Source organism: Crassostrea angulata, chromosome 3, assembly GCF_025612915.1.
Source record: "Crassostrea angulata isolate pt1a10 chromosome 3, ASM2561291v2, whole genome shotgun sequence".
NCBI classification, from domain to species: domain Eukaryota; kingdom Metazoa; phylum Mollusca; class Bivalvia; order Ostreida; family Ostreidae; genus Magallana; species Magallana angulata.
This window is the reverse complement of record NC_069113.1, coordinates 44,903,673-44,920,173: the sequence shown is the minus strand read 5'-3', so window position 1 is coordinate 44,920,173 and position 16,501 is coordinate 44,903,673. Positions and strand designations below refer to the sequence as shown.

General features: G+C 34.0%; 2 protein-coding genes across 3 annotated transcripts; one reads left to right on the top strand and one right to left on the bottom strand.

The window, feature by feature from the left end:
• The first annotated feature begins 541 nt into the window (after positions 1 to 541).
• On the top strand, positions 542 to 6,482 carry LOC128175441 (uncharacterized). 2 transcript variants are annotated; one of them, XM_052841067.1, is made up of 4 exons: positions 614 to 658; positions 1,891 to 2,001; positions 2,291 to 4,275; positions 4,355 to 6,481. In XM_052841067.1, the coding sequence occupies exons 2-4, from the start codon at positions 1,994 to 1,996 to the stop codon at positions 4,438 to 4,440; spliced, it is 2,079 nt and encodes a 692-aa protein (XP_052697027.1). In that variant the 5' UTR covers positions 614 to 658; positions 1,891 to 1,993; the 3' UTR covers positions 4,441 to 6,481. The 2 variants fall into 2 exon arrangements, with proteins under 2 accessions (XP_052697026.1, XP_052697027.1); XM_052841066.1 differs by lacking the exon at positions 1,891 to 2,001 and having other exon boundaries at positions 542 to 658; positions 4,355 to 6,482.
• Positions 6,483 to 7,949: 1,467 nt separating this feature from the next.
• LOC128176910 (probable E3 ubiquitin-protein ligase HERC1) lies at positions 7,950 to 16,229 on the bottom strand. Its single transcript, XM_052843433.1, has 9 exons — positions 15,306 to 16,229; positions 14,984 to 15,085; positions 14,315 to 14,527; positions 13,800 to 14,028; positions 13,399 to 13,478; positions 12,313 to 12,409; positions 10,761 to 10,904; positions 8,570 to 8,697; positions 7,950 to 8,183 (listed from the first exon to the last, which is right to left on the bottom strand). Exons 1-9 carry the CDS (start codon positions 16,227 to 16,229, stop codon positions 7,950 to 7,952), a joined length of 2,151 nt encoding a protein of 716 aa, XP_052699393.1.
• Positions 16,230 to 16,501: the final 272 nt, after the last annotated feature.

The window sequence follows — 16,501 nt, the reverse complement described above, 5'->3', positions numbered from 1 at the left end:
GCAGTCCTGATACAGAGTTAAACGTCAAAACTGGCAGTTTGAGCCTTATATTATTAATACCGCGTAAGCAGATAGGGTAACGGCTCATTTAAAATAAAACACAATTTCATACATTATTTAAATGTATGTACAAAATAATTAGCAGCTACAATGCTTAAAATATCTGATAAGATTAAAATGAGTTCTCCTACTGAAATCGACACGTAGATAAAACACTGCATACATGTACCTAACAGAGTTATCGTTCGTTATCCGCTAGGGTCCCCGTGAGAAATACCCTTCCGGTCAGGACCGTAGCAATAGACAGTGGCTATAAATAGCCACCGTCTAAAAATGACATTATAATTTGGAGGTTTTGACATGCATACACCAGTTTAAATCAACCTATTCCAAGTACCTGTGTATTTAACATTTTTAAGGGTTACAAATCAATATTATATTAAATATACACTGTACATTGTTTTGAATAATTTATAAAATATCTATCAGAAAAGTAAACTTGATATTTTAAATTTACAGTATCTTATCTGTCCTCATTTTACATGCCTTATTAACCTATCTTTTTTGGCTCAACTTTAATCGATTCCATTTTACACAGAGAAATTTGACAAATCATGATTGGATTAACTAGATTTTCACCTTCAAATTTTAGTCTCATGTAAGTGATCTGTTAACAATATTTACTGTGGTTTTATTAATATTCAAGGGTGTCAATTTTTGTGGATAAAGTGAAAATCAGTTTCAATGATACGTAAATTCGTGGCCAATGACCCTATCAATACAAAATGTTAATATAAATTGCATTTCAATGAAAACTTAATTTCAAGGATCAACTTAATGATAACGAAATCCATGAAAATTGGCATTCAACGAATATTGACGAAACCACAGTATAAAATATTTCATTTTCATGTAGATCAGCAGATTTTATTTTTTTTTGCCTCTGAACTGATTTCTAGTATGACACTCATAACTTTTAACTTTACTTTTTGCAGTTAAATTCCATACCATTACTGGTCATAATTTTCCATAACCAAAATGAAACATAATTTGACCTTGCGGAAAAAAGCTGAAACAAAATTAAAGGTTGATCTTGTATCTCTTTCTAGTCCTTGGTCAGGAAGAAAACAAATAAGTCTGCACATATTTTTAAGCCAATTCCCCTAATAAGCTTGTTTCCTTATCAACCTTGTAGAAAATACCAGAACATTCTAGCTGGTATCAAAAGGAGCCCTGCTACCCCCAACCTTGTAGAAAACACCAGAACATTCTGAGGTTTTAAAAGGGAGCCCTGCTAACCCCCCCCCCCCCCCTTAAAAAAAAAAAAAAAAAAAAAAAAAAAGGAGGACTGACAGTCTGACTAATCGATGGATTGGTCAAAAACTTTATTCTCTGCAATTTGTTGCATGGCCAGGGAATGATATTTTCTTTTTCAAAGAAAATAACTTGTTGTCAATGCAATTTAGTTTTTCATTCTATTTCACATTTTAAAAAGGCCAAGCTCTTGGTTTTCATCCAACAACAGTATCTAATTTCAATTTTTTACAGCTTAAAATAACAATTTGACAAGAAATGGTCGATATATTGTCGGAATATTGTGTATTCAACAAAAGAAATATTATCCTGGTTACAATCATCTAAATCTGCCAAATAGAATGGAAAAAAATTCAAAAAGTGACTTTTGCATAAGTCAATAATTTTCTGAAAATCTATTGAAGAAAGGAGATTTTGCTTGACTGATCAAATTCAATCTACCATTATAAATTACCGAAACTGAAACAACCTGAAAATGGAGTGAATTATCGGTACAATTGATTGCTTTAAACTATTTTGCAAATTGCACATGCAATATTTACACAAATATTCATGTTAAATCTTGTCTCCATTTAGATACTACGTTCTAATGTGTTATAAATACTGAATTTAAGACACCTAAGTGTGCATTTCAGTAAGAGCAGAGAACCATTTAGATGTTACACATACAAACTTTGAAATGGAAAGGTGAGTTTTTTCAATATAAAAAATGAAATTTATAAAGGTACATTTATCATATCTGTTTGCTGTGTAAAAACACTTTTGATACATTTAATATTATCTACAATTTTTTACCATTTTTAAAAATATTTAGCTAGGTATAAAAATAATGTAAGACTTTTCTTGCCAATGATTTTCTTTTTCTGTGGATGAGATAAACCCTCAAGATTTTACCAAAAAAATAGCACCTGGTGGGAAAATTCAGTTAACATAAAGTAAATGGATTGATATGTGGTATTTTGTGTTATATTTTCAGTTTACGGACTTTGTTCTTCATTCTTTGCATGCAAAAATGTACACCACAGAGCTGGTGGCTTAGTCCAGAAAATGGACCAACCTGCAAGACTGGTACTTGTGGAGAAACCAGTGACACCTGTGAATGCTCGTTAACCATTGAACACAGACTTACCATGCTAACTCAAAACCCCCCACTAATACTTCGACCTCGCTCAGGGAATCTATATTTGTACAATGATACAAGTTATGTAAACCCAATATCTGAAAAGTTGAAAGCCGAGGTTATCACTGGTGATGGTTATGGCTCTAGATCTGTCATAGCCATTAATGGGAAGTTTCCTGGTCCTACAATTGAAGCGTATGAAGATCAGACAATGATCATCCATGTTCGTAATTTAATGCACACCGATTCCACCACAATACATTGGCATGGAATGCATCAAAAAGGAACTCCAGAATTCGACGGAGTGGCCTTCATCAGCGAGAGTCCGATTCTTCCTGGACACACATACACCTACAAATTTACTGCTCAACCAACCGGAACTAATTTTTACCATGCACACATTGGCGACCAGCGTAGTATGGGCTTATATGGAGGGCTCATAATATATCCAAAATATAAGTTCTACTCACAGCCCCAGGTCGGATTCACTGTTTTAATTCAGGATTGGAATCATGATGACGAGCCCGAGACATTGTACCTACGCATGCTAAATGGCGTACTGGATCTGACAAGTAATACCATAAAAGAACCAACACAGTCTTATGATGGTGCCAGTTTTAGTAGATTTCATATGCACTCTGGTTTGATTAATGGTAAAGGACGATTTTACACAGCCGATTACTATGGGACCTATTATAACAATGGAGCACCACTTGAAACATTTGAAGTGGAGTATGGACGGTCATATCGGTTTCGTGTTATCAGTGCTGCAACATTGTATCCCTTTCGGGTTTACGTTCAAGGGCATCCTGAATTGAATATTCGAGCAGCGGATGGCTTTGAAATAGTTCGTGGCACTGGAAGCAATAGTAGCGAATTGATTGTGGAGTCCTTCATCATTCATCCCGGTGAAAGGTATGACTTTACACTGAGTGCCAACAAGAATCCTGATACCTATCTATTAGTGGCCGAAAGCATTGAAGACCTCTCATCGAAAAATCCTCGTGAATATCATGCAGCAGAGGCATTCATTCATTACAAAGAGAGAGCTTTTAGTTATAAAGGTAAAGACAGTGAAAATCAGGATCACTGTACATCGGTAGCACCATGCATAACATTTAATTGTCCATACCTTTATTATCCAACAAGTATGAGACGAAGGTGCATTACGTTTGATCAAGCAAATAGCAATGAATATTTGACAAAGTCCAAAGAAGTACAAATTGTTGATGAAACTCTTTTCTTTAATTTTGCATTTCCTGGAGAGCCAGGAAACACACCAGGCTCAGTCAATGGCCGTCAATTTATATATCCTACCTTTCCAATCCTTACAAACGAGGCAGCACTAACTACGCCCTGTAAAGCCAGTGAATGCGGAGAGGACCAAATATGTAGTTGCACTTACAGCATTGAACTTGCATCCGACTGGATATACCAATTTGTCATCACTAATTTAGGCAATGGTAGAGGGTGGTCACATCCTATACATTTGCATGGTCACAATTTTTATGTCATGAAAATGGGATTTGGAAGCTATGATACGAATACAGGAAAGTTGTTGGCTTCAACTACTGACATTGAGTGTATAGGTACCAAGAACTACTGCAATGAGGCTAAATGGGCCAATAGTAGCTGGGCGACAGGTAATAATATACCGGGTCTTCAGCTAAATAATCCCCCAGAAAAGGACACCATCATAGTTCCGACTGGAGGATATGTCGTCATTAGATTTAAAGCTGACAATCCTGGTGCCTGGTTCTTCCATTGCCACATCGACCTTCACAACACAAATGGAATGGGAATGGTATTTTTAGAATCCAAAGACAAATACCCATTCAAAGGTAAGACTCCAAGTTAAGTTTTATGCTGTACGTAATACAAATTAATAAAAGTATACTGATATTTTTTTTTCTTCAACAGACAGCAAAGCAAACTCAAAAGAAGAAGGAAGTCATCAGAGACTGGTTTTATTTACTTTGCTGGTGTTGGCCTTCACTTTGTATTGATCAAAGCAAGGATATTTTTAAACAAGAATGAGAAGAAATTCATTTACACGATAGTGATAAATCAGCTTTGTAGCAACTTTAACAAGTTTATGTAGAAAATGTTTAATTCAATGATATATGCACTTATAACCATTGTACTTTGCCATAAGAAATGTTTATATATATCATAGTCTGACCCAACGTATTTGGATAATTTTAAACAAAAATACACATATCTGTGAAAGATGCCTAGCGCGGTTGAAATTGATGAAAGGTAAAATAGCAAAGATATCATCATCAACACTATCATTTTTCACCATTATAAAGAAAAACAGATACAGTATTTTACGGAGATTTATCATGGGAAATGTTGATATCTTTTCTCCATTCAGAAGTCACTCGAAATACCTTGCACAGTTTTATAATGTTATCATTCCCAGATGAATAGAATTTTTATTTTTAGCCATGTATTGAAACCTGACAAGCTAGGAAAAGTTTTGGGATTTATTCATACTATTGAATGAACATCATTTGAACTTTGAGGTTTTCATAAATATCAGATAATTCAAGAAAATGTTTTGCATACCCGGTACATATCTTGGGATATACTTTAATAAATGTTTAATGCTGTTATTTTTATTTTAATTGAAATATCGTCCATTTCCTTTTTGTATTTAGGTAGAAAATAATTAAATGTATAAAATGATCTATGTAGAAGTTTTGGATAAGTTTTAATGTAGTGTAAAGTTTAAATGTAATTTTTTTTACTGAACTTTGTCTAATCATGTCGTAGTAGGATGCATGTAAGATTTAGTGTTGGTGACTTGATGAGAGAGAGGTAATGACCAGAAGTAATTAAATTACAGCTGATGCAGATGAACAAATTAACATTATTACCATTTACAAACCATCAAATTTATTTACAATGCATGACAACAGATGAAGACCAATTGCAATAGGTTAACTGACTCCGGTGACCTAAAAACATTCTTAATGGTTACTCAGTGTGAAACATCTTTAAATCGAAACTCTGCAATTGCTTTTTTTTTCCAGCTGAACATGACTAATAAAGGCATAGTCCACCATAATTCTCTTTTATCGCCACTATCCCTACAACCCTTAAATAAGCCGCTGGCCTTTCAACAGCTCTCAGTATTTGAAAGTAGAGGTCTCACCTGTGTATAAGTACATATTACATCAACATATTACATACTCAGTCTCAATGAAATTATCAAATGTTATGTACCTTTTTTACGACATGAGAAAAGTAACATTTTCATTCATATAGTTTCTATGACAAGCTATTGAAAACCCTATTGGTATTCTGTAATTTGCTGGAACTTATGGTAATTACTGGTAATAAAAGGTGCAATAAAGATAATGTCAGTATGCCTTGGAATGCCAGATGCAGAAAGCTGTACTGGAGTACTGAACTAAAATAGCTTTGATGTATTGGGTTTAATATATGTACCTTTATTAGGTCAAAGCAAGGGGAGGTGCAAAATAAATATGTACATGTATATGAATTTCATGACAATTTCATGATTTTGCTGAAAATGCAGAAAATAGTGGTTAAAAAAGCAAGGATGCCTATGATAGATACAGTGTACTGAGCCACCTATATTACCCAAACTTGAGCCACCTTAATTACCCGAACTGAAAATCGCTTGTTACAAATTGTCATGTTCTTCAGAAAATAATTATAGAGTTCTAAAGTTGAAAGAGCTGTTTGTTTTTGCTTGACAGATATAAAGCATGAAACAAGTTTCCAAAGTCTCTTTACTATGGGAATGGAGTAATACGATGATATTTCTTCTTTTCAAATCCACATTGAAATCAAAGTCATTGCATAAAGAATTTTACAGAGTTTCATCACTTTTAGATGTAAGCCATTTAAGATTTGCATATCTATCTAGATCCCAATGTTCCTGTTGAGTTATTAACAATTTGTTAGTTGTAAACTTTTCTACTTTCATTTAATGGGTTTTTTGTCCAAGTACTTTGTCATTTGTTAACTTTAGTTAATAAATAGCCATTCCAATTCCTCAAAGTGTTGTGTCGTAATGTGTCAATCAGATCATAAACATTATTTTAGTAAACCATTTCTTGAGTACCTGTGTGAATGAAAAGGAGCAGGTGGGGTCTCTTCATCAAAACCACAGCAGAAGGTCTCCAGGAAAGTCCTGATGGTAGCAAACGTAGCCTCCTGTAGGTCCACACAGAAAGGTCTCGGCCACGCAATCACTGGTCTGAAAGGTAGCACAGTTGATTCAACCGCAGTTAATTTACACTTGGCATTCTATACAGACCTTTTTAAAATAAATTAAATGGCATTGATATACCTACAGTATATTTTAACAGTGAAGTTCTTCATCTTTAAATATGAACATATAAATACATGTATGTATATGTACACTGTACATGTATGTTAGTGCATGTATACACATACATATATATACATGTATGAGTATGTAAGTACATGTATGTTAGTAAATGTACATGCATAAAAGTACATGTACATTTATACAAGTACATGTACGTTAACTGCAGGTCTGTAGCTCCCGGCCTGATAAAATTTGGATGAAGGATCAGGTTGTCCATCTGAATTTTTTCAGACCAGGAGCTACAGATTTGCAATTAAGTACATGTATGTACATATGTGCATTATAGCTTATGTACAAAAAAGTTAAGGTGGAATAACACACCTGGAAAAAGTCACTCAAAATTACAGGACATTTAATATTTGATAATGCAAGATATAATGATAAATTAACTGTACATGTATCAAATAAGCAAAAAATTTGCAGTTTGGGGATAAAAAATGAATATATAAAATAATTATTTCAGTAAGTAACAACAAAAGCCCTTGCGGGATTCGAACTCGGGCTGTACAGATCACAAGTCCGAAACTTCATCCACTCAGCTATGGAGTAAATTACATGTTGCATTTGATAAAATCTTTATGAAAGTGAAATGTCATTTCGATCAGCGGTCAGCCATTTTGTGATGATGTGTTATTCCACCTTAATTTCACATCTTTATAAATATGAACAGATAATAGATTTTTTCCCATAAAAAATATCTCTTTTCCACTTACAGCATGACCAATACCATTTCATACCTGTCCGTGGGTAGGGCAGTCCATGCAACACTGTGAGAGGTACCTGCTGAGACCTGGTGAACACTGACGCCATCCAATCCTATCACTCGTTTTGGGCGGGTGATGGGGCTCTGTGCATGACCCTGACCACACTGTCCCATGGCGTTATTACCCCACGCATAAACTTCACTCTCTACAGGAAATTTGAAACCATATTTAAGTTTTACAGCTACTCATGTAGCCAGTTAGCAATTCAAATTTATTTAAATCTGCAGTGCATTGTAATGGCACTGCATACAAATTCTTCAGAATCCCTTTCATTATGTTAGTTTCTAAACAGCTCAATTGTTCACCATTTAATAAATTACAGGTAAACAGAGCAACTGTGATTGAAAAATAAACCTAGCATTATCTTTCTGAACTTTTCCCTCTATTTACAAATTTTTAAAGTAACTTTTTGTTCCACTTTCATGTACACATATATGTATGTGGTTTGGTGTATGTGGGACAAGCTGTTACCATGAGTGAGAGCTATCACATGGCTGTCTCCACAGGCAATATCCACCACTCGCTTGGACTGTAGATCCTCCACCAGCCTCGGTCGGAGAGCTGTATACTCCGCCGATCCACATCCTAAAATGGCTCCACATCCCCAGGCATATAGCTGTAACAAAGACAAACCAATTTAAGTCAACTGACTTAATTCAATTTGTAGTTTATAAATTATTTCAATGATTTTATAGTATAATAAGAATATTCTGTCTGTATAAAGGTGTACAATTGTAGTTTATTCATTTTTTCATACTGGCATCTCTATCATACATATCAAAATATTTTTAAGTACATGTAACATTAATTATGTAGCGAACTTTTTATCCTTATATATATAAGCGCTATGATATTTTCTTCCATTGTACATAAAAATTCTACTTATTAATTCTGAATTTTGCTCTGCACGTCCACTTTCCTACTCTAAGAAGTATAGTGCATTCTTCCTTTTTTTGCTACTTATTGTGTGGGATTTTTCATTTCTCAATTGACGACTCTCACCTGTCCTGAGGAGGTCACGGCCAGGGAGGATTGACTGCCACACGCCACCTTCCTGATGTACAACCCATTCAGTGCCTCTATCACCTTAGGCTTCAGCTGTCTATTCGTGTCTCCATGACCAAGCTTTCCTACATATCAAGCAAAGCCTTATATAAAATGTACATTTAAAGATGTTCATATATGTATGCATATTCTTAATATTTAGATGTTATAAAATTTTAAAAAATGCAATTACCAAACTCTCCAACTTTACCGGTACTTGACAATGTTTCACATAATGAGTGGCAGTGTATGCATTAAGGTCACAAAATAAAAAAGGGGCATAACTTACAGAAATATCCCATATCAAAACTATATCTGCAAATATGCACGTCATACTACAGGTATAGTCTATATCAATTAAAAAGTGTCAAAAAATTGTAAGTGATTTAAGAGTTCAAAAGAAAAACCGTTTCAGTAGTTCATGTATATTTCATATTGGTCAATATTTTAAGATTTATAGGGATCCTTAATGGCCAAATTTTTAAGTCAAAGGATTTAAATTCCTGGAAAATCTACACATGGTGCCCTTATTAACTACAAGGTTTCGTAAAAATCTGAAGAGTGTTTTAAGAGAAGTTGTAATGGCCAACTGCAATAATAGTACTATATTCAATAAATGGCAAAATTCTAAGTTCAAAAGGTGCAAAATTCCTGAAAAAAGAAGAAATAGAAATTTCCTGGTAATATGTATATCTAAACATTGTGTTCTTAAGACATGTACCTACAAAGTTTCAAGAAATTCTGTGCAGCAGTTTAAGGTGGTATGGGACACTTCCATGCAATGACGCAATGTTAATCGAAATAAACAATAAAATAAAATGTATTTATATACCAGTAAGTAGTTTCTTTCCCAATACTGTATGGTAGGTTAAAATCGCGGTCGGAAAAGATCGCGATTTTTTCATTTTGCAGCAAATCACGGTAAATTGAATTCGCGGAGAGCAAAAATCTGAAGAAAAAAAAATTCAAACCCGATTAAATTTCACAAAATACCGATCATGGTTATTTGTACTTCGTACATGTATATTAACTCACAACAAAAAAAATAATTATTTTTATCTCGGTTTCATTTTTTAAAAATAGTTTGTTCAAAAACAATTACATTGATATCTAATGAAATGCTTTTCGATAAAAACACCGATTTGTGTAATACCTGTTCATTATTATTGTCTGGTTAATTTAACAGTTTCTTTATGTCAATTGAGTTTCACACCTTTTTACGTGCTAGACACTCATAAGTAGCTTATATAAACACTCTGAGCCCCTAAATAACTTTGTAATGAACCGATAGCACTGGGCAGACATAATAAGTCACGTATCACAGCACGTGGCTTAGGTACCTGTAAAGTGTCATGTTTGATATTAACTGCAGTTCTTTTTTAAAGTTTATTAAAAGGAGGATGCGCTTAATGAAGAAAGCTTTTGCACAATTATTGTGGCTTATTTGATTAATATTCTGTTTAAAGAAGTTATTTCAAAAAACGAATTGTCTCATTTATGCCTTGTTAGATTTAGTCAAAACCGGAAGTAGAGGGAAAAAAACCAGAATCAAAGCATGTCAGCTTATCGAAAGTTAATTGGTGGATCATGCATTTTTTTTCAGCTAGTAATAGTTTTGGTCAGTTATTATGATAGATCGCCTAATACCATTATTCACCTGACCAAATAACTATTATATTCAGCGTGGTCAACAATACTGTTATGCAATTAAAACGGAAACATATTTTGTGTTGTGTGTTTTTATGATAAGATAGATGATTTAGTAAATCCTATTTTTTCATTGTTATTTTATTGAAATAATTATTCACTTAATATTTAATTCGCGGAATTTTTATTTAGGTGAATATAGCGAAAATTAACTCCGCAAGTTAATTTCCTGCTATACAGTATTGCCACCTCACAGCGTAGCATAGTGGGTTTGAGGGTTTACCATGAATCTATAAGTCATGAGTTCAAATCCCACTAGGGGTTTTACAATTGTTACCTGTCCAACTATTTTTAAAAGCTATTTTTAAGTTAAACATTGTATAATTTAAAAATTCTAAACCTGTCCGGTGAAAATAATATAATTATAATGTACTTTAATCCACATTAATATCGACAGATGTCCCATACCACCTTAAGAGGTGTTGCGCTGACAATACATTACCATTTTCTCCTCCTCCGAATGACCAGATAGTCTTGCCGTCCTGAGATACAGCCAGAGTATGACTACCCCCACAGGCCACCAGCCCCACTGACTCTATGGATTGTACTTTGGTCGGGAAGTTTTTACTGGAGGTGTAGTCATGGCCTGGAATTTGAACATTTAATTTTTACAAGACTCTGACATATACTCCTTTATAAAATAGAATATACCAAGTTAATGTGCAATTTTATTAATCTTTTAAAGGGCCTTGGACACGATTTTAGATCAAAGTTTTATTTCTTATTTTTAGATATAAAATGGTTTACTTGCACATTTTTAATTATAGACCAAAATTTTAATGTTATAATTTAAGTTATAGGGGAGATAGAGAGGTAAGAATTCATTGTAATGTAAACAAAGCTCGAGTCTTATATTTGTTTACAAATAATGTGAAGTATGGAGTTACCATTTTTTTGACAAAATAACTTGTAAGAAACAAGGCAAACTTGTTCAATGTGTTTATAAAATATATAATCAATAGAAGAAAGCAACATTTGATTGAAACTTATAACAATAAAACATATGTAAACAATAACAGGGCTTGAGCTTTGTTTACAAAAAAAAAGAGTTCCAAGCTGTGTATCTTGCATACAACTCAATATCTGACTTTCAAATTTTGATAAAGCATTTAAAAATACCCATGTTAATCATTCTAAACATTTAAAATGTTGAGCTCATGTCCAAGTCCCTTTAAATATCGTACATGTATTACATGCATTTCCTGTGAAATTCATCAAGATTGTTCTGCATGTACATGTCAGGTACATTAAGTTCAAGTAAAAATACATGTATTACAGCGAATTACAGAATACCAGTAGAGTTTTCAATAGCTTGTTGGATTGCTCAATAGGGTATTCAATTTGGTCAGCAAGGTATCACATTAGGTTTAAATCTAGGTCATGTGATTACTCAGGTATGACAGCGATAAAGTGAGTTAATCTAGTAAACATTTGCACATTTTGGCCTTTTTTGTTTCTCCCTGTTATCCTACATTACTGCTATAAAAGTCTGAACTAATTAAGCAGTCACAACACAAAAATACTCTTAGTGCTGTATGTTGCACCAGGAGTTGGGGAACCAAAATGTCTGATAATATTTTGCAGGAAAAAAATATCTCCGTAATTCTTAAGGTTATGCTTTTCTCTTTTGTTTGTTTCTTCAAAAATGTCTTTTGAATTACATTTTTTGAAAAACAAAATTCAAATTACTCCAAGCAGAATTGATGCTCTATAGAATCCAGTGCTGTCCAGGTGAACATTCTTTTTAAAAGTCTATGAATAGAATAGCTAACAATAGGAGAGAGTGTTCTAGAGGTTTTCTTTGTGCCATGAATGGGTTGAGTGCAAAATAACAATCTACACTTGGGTAAACACAGGACCAAGATTTAAACCTGATGTGATACCTTGCTGACCAAATTGAATACCCTATTGAGCAATCCAACAAGCTATTGAAAACTCTACCGGTATTCTGTAATTCGCTGTAAAGATAAACTCCAGTGAATTATCAACGTTACCAAGTCTTCCAAATTCCCCATCTCCCCATGTGTATAGTTCTCCGTCCTCGATCACTGCAGCACTGTGTCTGTAGCCCGCAGACACACATTTCACTACCTGTATATAGAGAAAGGGGTTAATGGATTTTTTTTGTTCACCCTCTTAATAAAAATCATTATGAATCTCATGCAGGTCAATACCGTAATATTTGTAAAATACAAATAATTTCTGAATAAGAGTAAATAACACCTCTTAAAAGTTTTCAAATCAGAGGTTGTCCTTGATTTTTTCCACTTTATAATCATTTGATGCTCTTCAAATTACTAATAAAGGACTATGTGCAGTATGGTCAAATATCTGCCCCCGATTTCAACCATTTTTTAAATAGTATCGTATAAAAATGAAATCTTTACAAATCATTGTAAAGAGGATGCCTATAACTTTAATCTTGATTTTAGTCATCATTGCTCACTCGCTATTTATCTATGACGTCACCTAAATGACCTAATTCCCGCAAATTTGCAAACAAATGAAGATATTCTCATTTTTGCTCTATATTTTGCATTCGGAAGTATAGAGCGCAGGTCTGCTCAAGTGCAATTTTAACATATGTTTTTCTTCAGATAGTTATACATATTATACTAAAAAATGGTACTTGAGCAAGCCTGCGCTCGATGTTTCCCAGTCGAAAAACCATCGGAAAACACCCATATTTTGTTTCAAAACATCAATTTATCAAAATAATGCAATATTCATGACGTCATTTCTACGTTATGACGTCACTGTAGTGATAACCTTTTACACCTTTATTTCCAATATGATTTTAACTATCTTTCATCTTATTTTAAAGCTCTTTCTAAAACTTTGATTTTGGGGGGCAAAAATTGCATAAAACCGCACTTAGTCCTTTGTGCAAGATTTCAATTATGTGAACTTTATATCAATAAAAAAATTTTTCAAGTAGTACATCGAGTAACAACTATTCATAGCTATGATTTTCTTTGAATAAATGTATGAATGGACTTAAACATCAAATACAAGCAAATACTAAAAGAAGACATTTCCATCGGTATGATTGCCTTTGAAGTCAACAGCTAAATACTAACCTTTCCAACCAATGGACCTTTCACCAGTTTAGGGATTTTTTGTGTGGAATGAGTCCCATGGCCCAGTTTTCCATAATCACCTTTAAATTAAATGAACAATTGACAAATAGGCATGGGCATTTTTTCATAATTATTACTAAAATAATCATTAATTAACACCTGAACTATGTTTTATATGGGTATTGATATATATACAGTTATACATTTTTTATAAAGGCCATAACAAATAAAAATACATGTACATGCACTTATCATTTTGATGCAATTGTTACACTGCAAATGAATTTCATGAAATAATTAAGATGATAAATTTTACACATAGAACATTGTATTATCATATGATCAGAAAATAATGAATTTCATTCAATAATTAAGGACAGTTCTATAAATAGAACACTAACCATCCCCCCAGCTGTACACCTCCCCTGTAGTGGTCAGTGCTAAAGAGTGACCATCAGAACCCTTGGAGGATGAGATCTTTTTCACGTATTTCTTCTCAAAGAGAGGCTTCTTTGGCACAGAGCAGTTGTTGGAATCTCCCAGACCAAGCCTGCCATAGCTGCCCTTACCACACGCTCCCACCATCCCATCACTGTAGATCAGGAATGTACAGAACTGGCCTGCCTCCACCTTCAGAATCCGACAGAAATCATTGATGGTTTAGACATGCTTGAAAATATCAATCAGCTTACAAAAACATTTAATGAACTTGTGCTTGTGTAAATAATAAGATTTATTTTTTAAAATATTCCAAATACAGTAATATCACTTTATTGTCAAACACATCAATAAGAGATAAAGAGAATGCAATCAAAGTTTCATATAAGCCAAAAAAATCAAGTCCATGTATATCCGCTTTTCTCCTTACAAAAACTTGATCAGGAACTCTTAACTTTGGAAGATGATCAGCACTAACCTGTTGACAATCTGTGAAGACGGCAGAATATTTGGGGGTTGTTATCTTCTCTTGTCCCCCCTCGGCCAGCTGGTGAGTACAGTTGCTCCCCCAGACATACACCTCCCCACAGCTACCGCTCAGGTTGGCATTACTGTGGGATGTGGAGTTGTTGCAGTTTTCATCAGGGCCTGAACAACAGTTGCTGGCATAGTCTGAGGCCAGGAAGTACAACTACAACCAACGAAACTGTACATTAAACCTCATTGTGTAAAAGTAAAATAAAACTTAAAAATAACATACAATATGTACCTGTACAAAATAAAGAAATGGTACCGTTGCTTATTTCTTCAGATATATCTCTTGCACTCAGGTAAGATTTGAATGATTACATGTTTATTTACTATTAAACTGTAAAAATTCATTTCTTCTTATTCTGTTTATTTCAATAAATTCATATCATTTATACCTATAAAACAGGTAATACTTGGTAAAATTATGTTTATAGACTGAGGAAGATGAGAAAATAATGAATAATGAATATGACATTACACTATAGTATGTGTATTATCTCAATTCTCTGTGACAACAAACATTTTCATTGTACTTCTTACACTTTTATTTCATTACAAGTTTGTAATTGGATAGAAAGCATCATATCAAGTGGGTTTAATTTTAAGTGGGTTTTACCTCTTCCAGTAGTATAACTGCAGCATAATACAAAGAGACCAATCCATTGTCATCAGGAGAGATGTCCCTAAGCATTGTACTGGTTAAGCCACTGCTGCCTCCCTGTAATTTAATGTACTATAATTATATACAATCATATAATACATGAATGCAATTTAATACAAAATATTTTAAAACATAATAACACAATATCATTTTATTTCAAATGAATGTACCAATAAAACCTATTAATTCTTCATTTTGTCTAATGATATTACAGATAAAATGTACAAATGTGTAACTCAATATATGCATGTACAATGTATAACGCTCTGAATCTTACCATAGGGTTTATCATATCAGTGATTATCTTTAGAAATGACTGCCAATGGATTTTTCCAGCATCTTTGTCTTTAGTTTTGCTCTTTGACACAGTAACTGAGATTTTCATTGACATTTCAATCCATCCAAGGACATATCTAAGTGACCCTCTCTGAGCTGCTAACGCTATCATGAGTTCTGCAGCTAGTCTCTGACCAGTCAGATCAGCCTCCGAATGTGGACTGGAAGCTTGTTGTAAAAACACATTAATTTGGTTTAGAGAATCTACTCCTAATGGGGTTAGTTTTGTCTCATTGGATAGAGACAATGGTGGGAAGTTTTCTACCACTGATAATGCTGTTTGTATAATGTCATTGCAAAATGAAAACTGCCCTGTCTGTTTTGCTAAAACCCAGTTCTGCCTTAGCAATGAGAACAAAATGTTGATTCCTGTTTTGACTCCTAGTTCAAGTAAAGCATCATTGCCTTGTGGCATTCCCAATCCTAAATTACTCTTCTCGTCCTCGGACTTTCCTGTTACTGATGTATTGAGAGGCGAGTCTTCGCTACAGATTTTTCTGACATGGTGCTTGCATGAAACAGCTTGGTAAACCCGCTGCAAAATAATTAGTCTTTTCTGAAGCACTTTGGAGAACCTGGAGAGATTTGAGATGGTTTTGGCGAGGTTTCTCTGATGGCCTAGTAGAGCATTGATTAAATGTTCTTGTTCCTCTACAGTTGTTGGTTCCTGATCATAGTCCGTCAGGGTGGGTCCCTTCAGACTTATCGCCTGCTGGGGCAGAAGGTTGACTTCTTTATGGGATACAAGTCTCTCAAACAAGCCATCCAGCCCAGATGGAGAGGCTATGCCCTCACAGTCTTCTGACACCCAACTAGAATGGAGATGCTCTCCAAACTTCAGATGTATTTGACTGGGGTCCAACATTTTTATCCACTGGATCCAGAAGTGAAATTGAACAGAGAATAAAAATATGAAGTATCCTTCTTTAAAAATGAAATCAGACGATTGATATGTTCAGAGTTATCTAAGCCACTACTGTACACTTTTCTTTTAGGGGAAATGAAATAAAGCACTGTCATTACTGGTAATCTGTAACGTTAGACAGGAATGGATACGTCGTATAAATTTCCAAAAGAACAGAATTAACTGGTTTTATTTTATTTGCACTTGTGAAAACATTTATGTATTATTTGTTA

What these genes read in the sequence shown, in the direction of transcription:
- LOC128175441 (XM_052841066.1), top strand. Translation starts at nt 615, where the DNA reads ATGATTGGATTAACTAGATTTTCACCTTCAAATTTTAGTCTCAT. An exon ending in CCTTCAAATTTTAGTCTCAT is followed by an intron (nt 659 to 2,290) that starts GTAAGTGATCTG and finishes TTATATTTTCAG; the next exon opens with TTTACGGACTTTGTTCTTCA. An exon ending in AGACAAATACCCATTCAAAG is followed by an intron (nt 4,276 to 4,354) that starts GTAAGACTCCAA and finishes TTTCTTCAACAG; the next exon opens with ACAGCAAAGCAAACTCAAAA.
- LOC128176910 (XM_052843433.1), bottom strand. Translation starts at nt 16,229, where the DNA reads ATGTTGGACCCCAGTCAAATACATCTGAAGTTTGGAGAGCATCTCCAT. An exon ending in CAGTTATACTACTGGAAGAG is followed by an intron (nt 14,528 to 14,983) that starts GTAAAACCCACT and finishes CGTTGGTTGTAG; the next exon opens with TTGTACTTCCTGGCCTCAGA. An exon ending in TGGGGAATTTGGAAGACTTG is followed by an intron (nt 10,905 to 12,312) that starts GTAACGTTGATA and finishes TTCAAATTCCAG; the next exon opens with GCCATGACTACACCTCCAGT.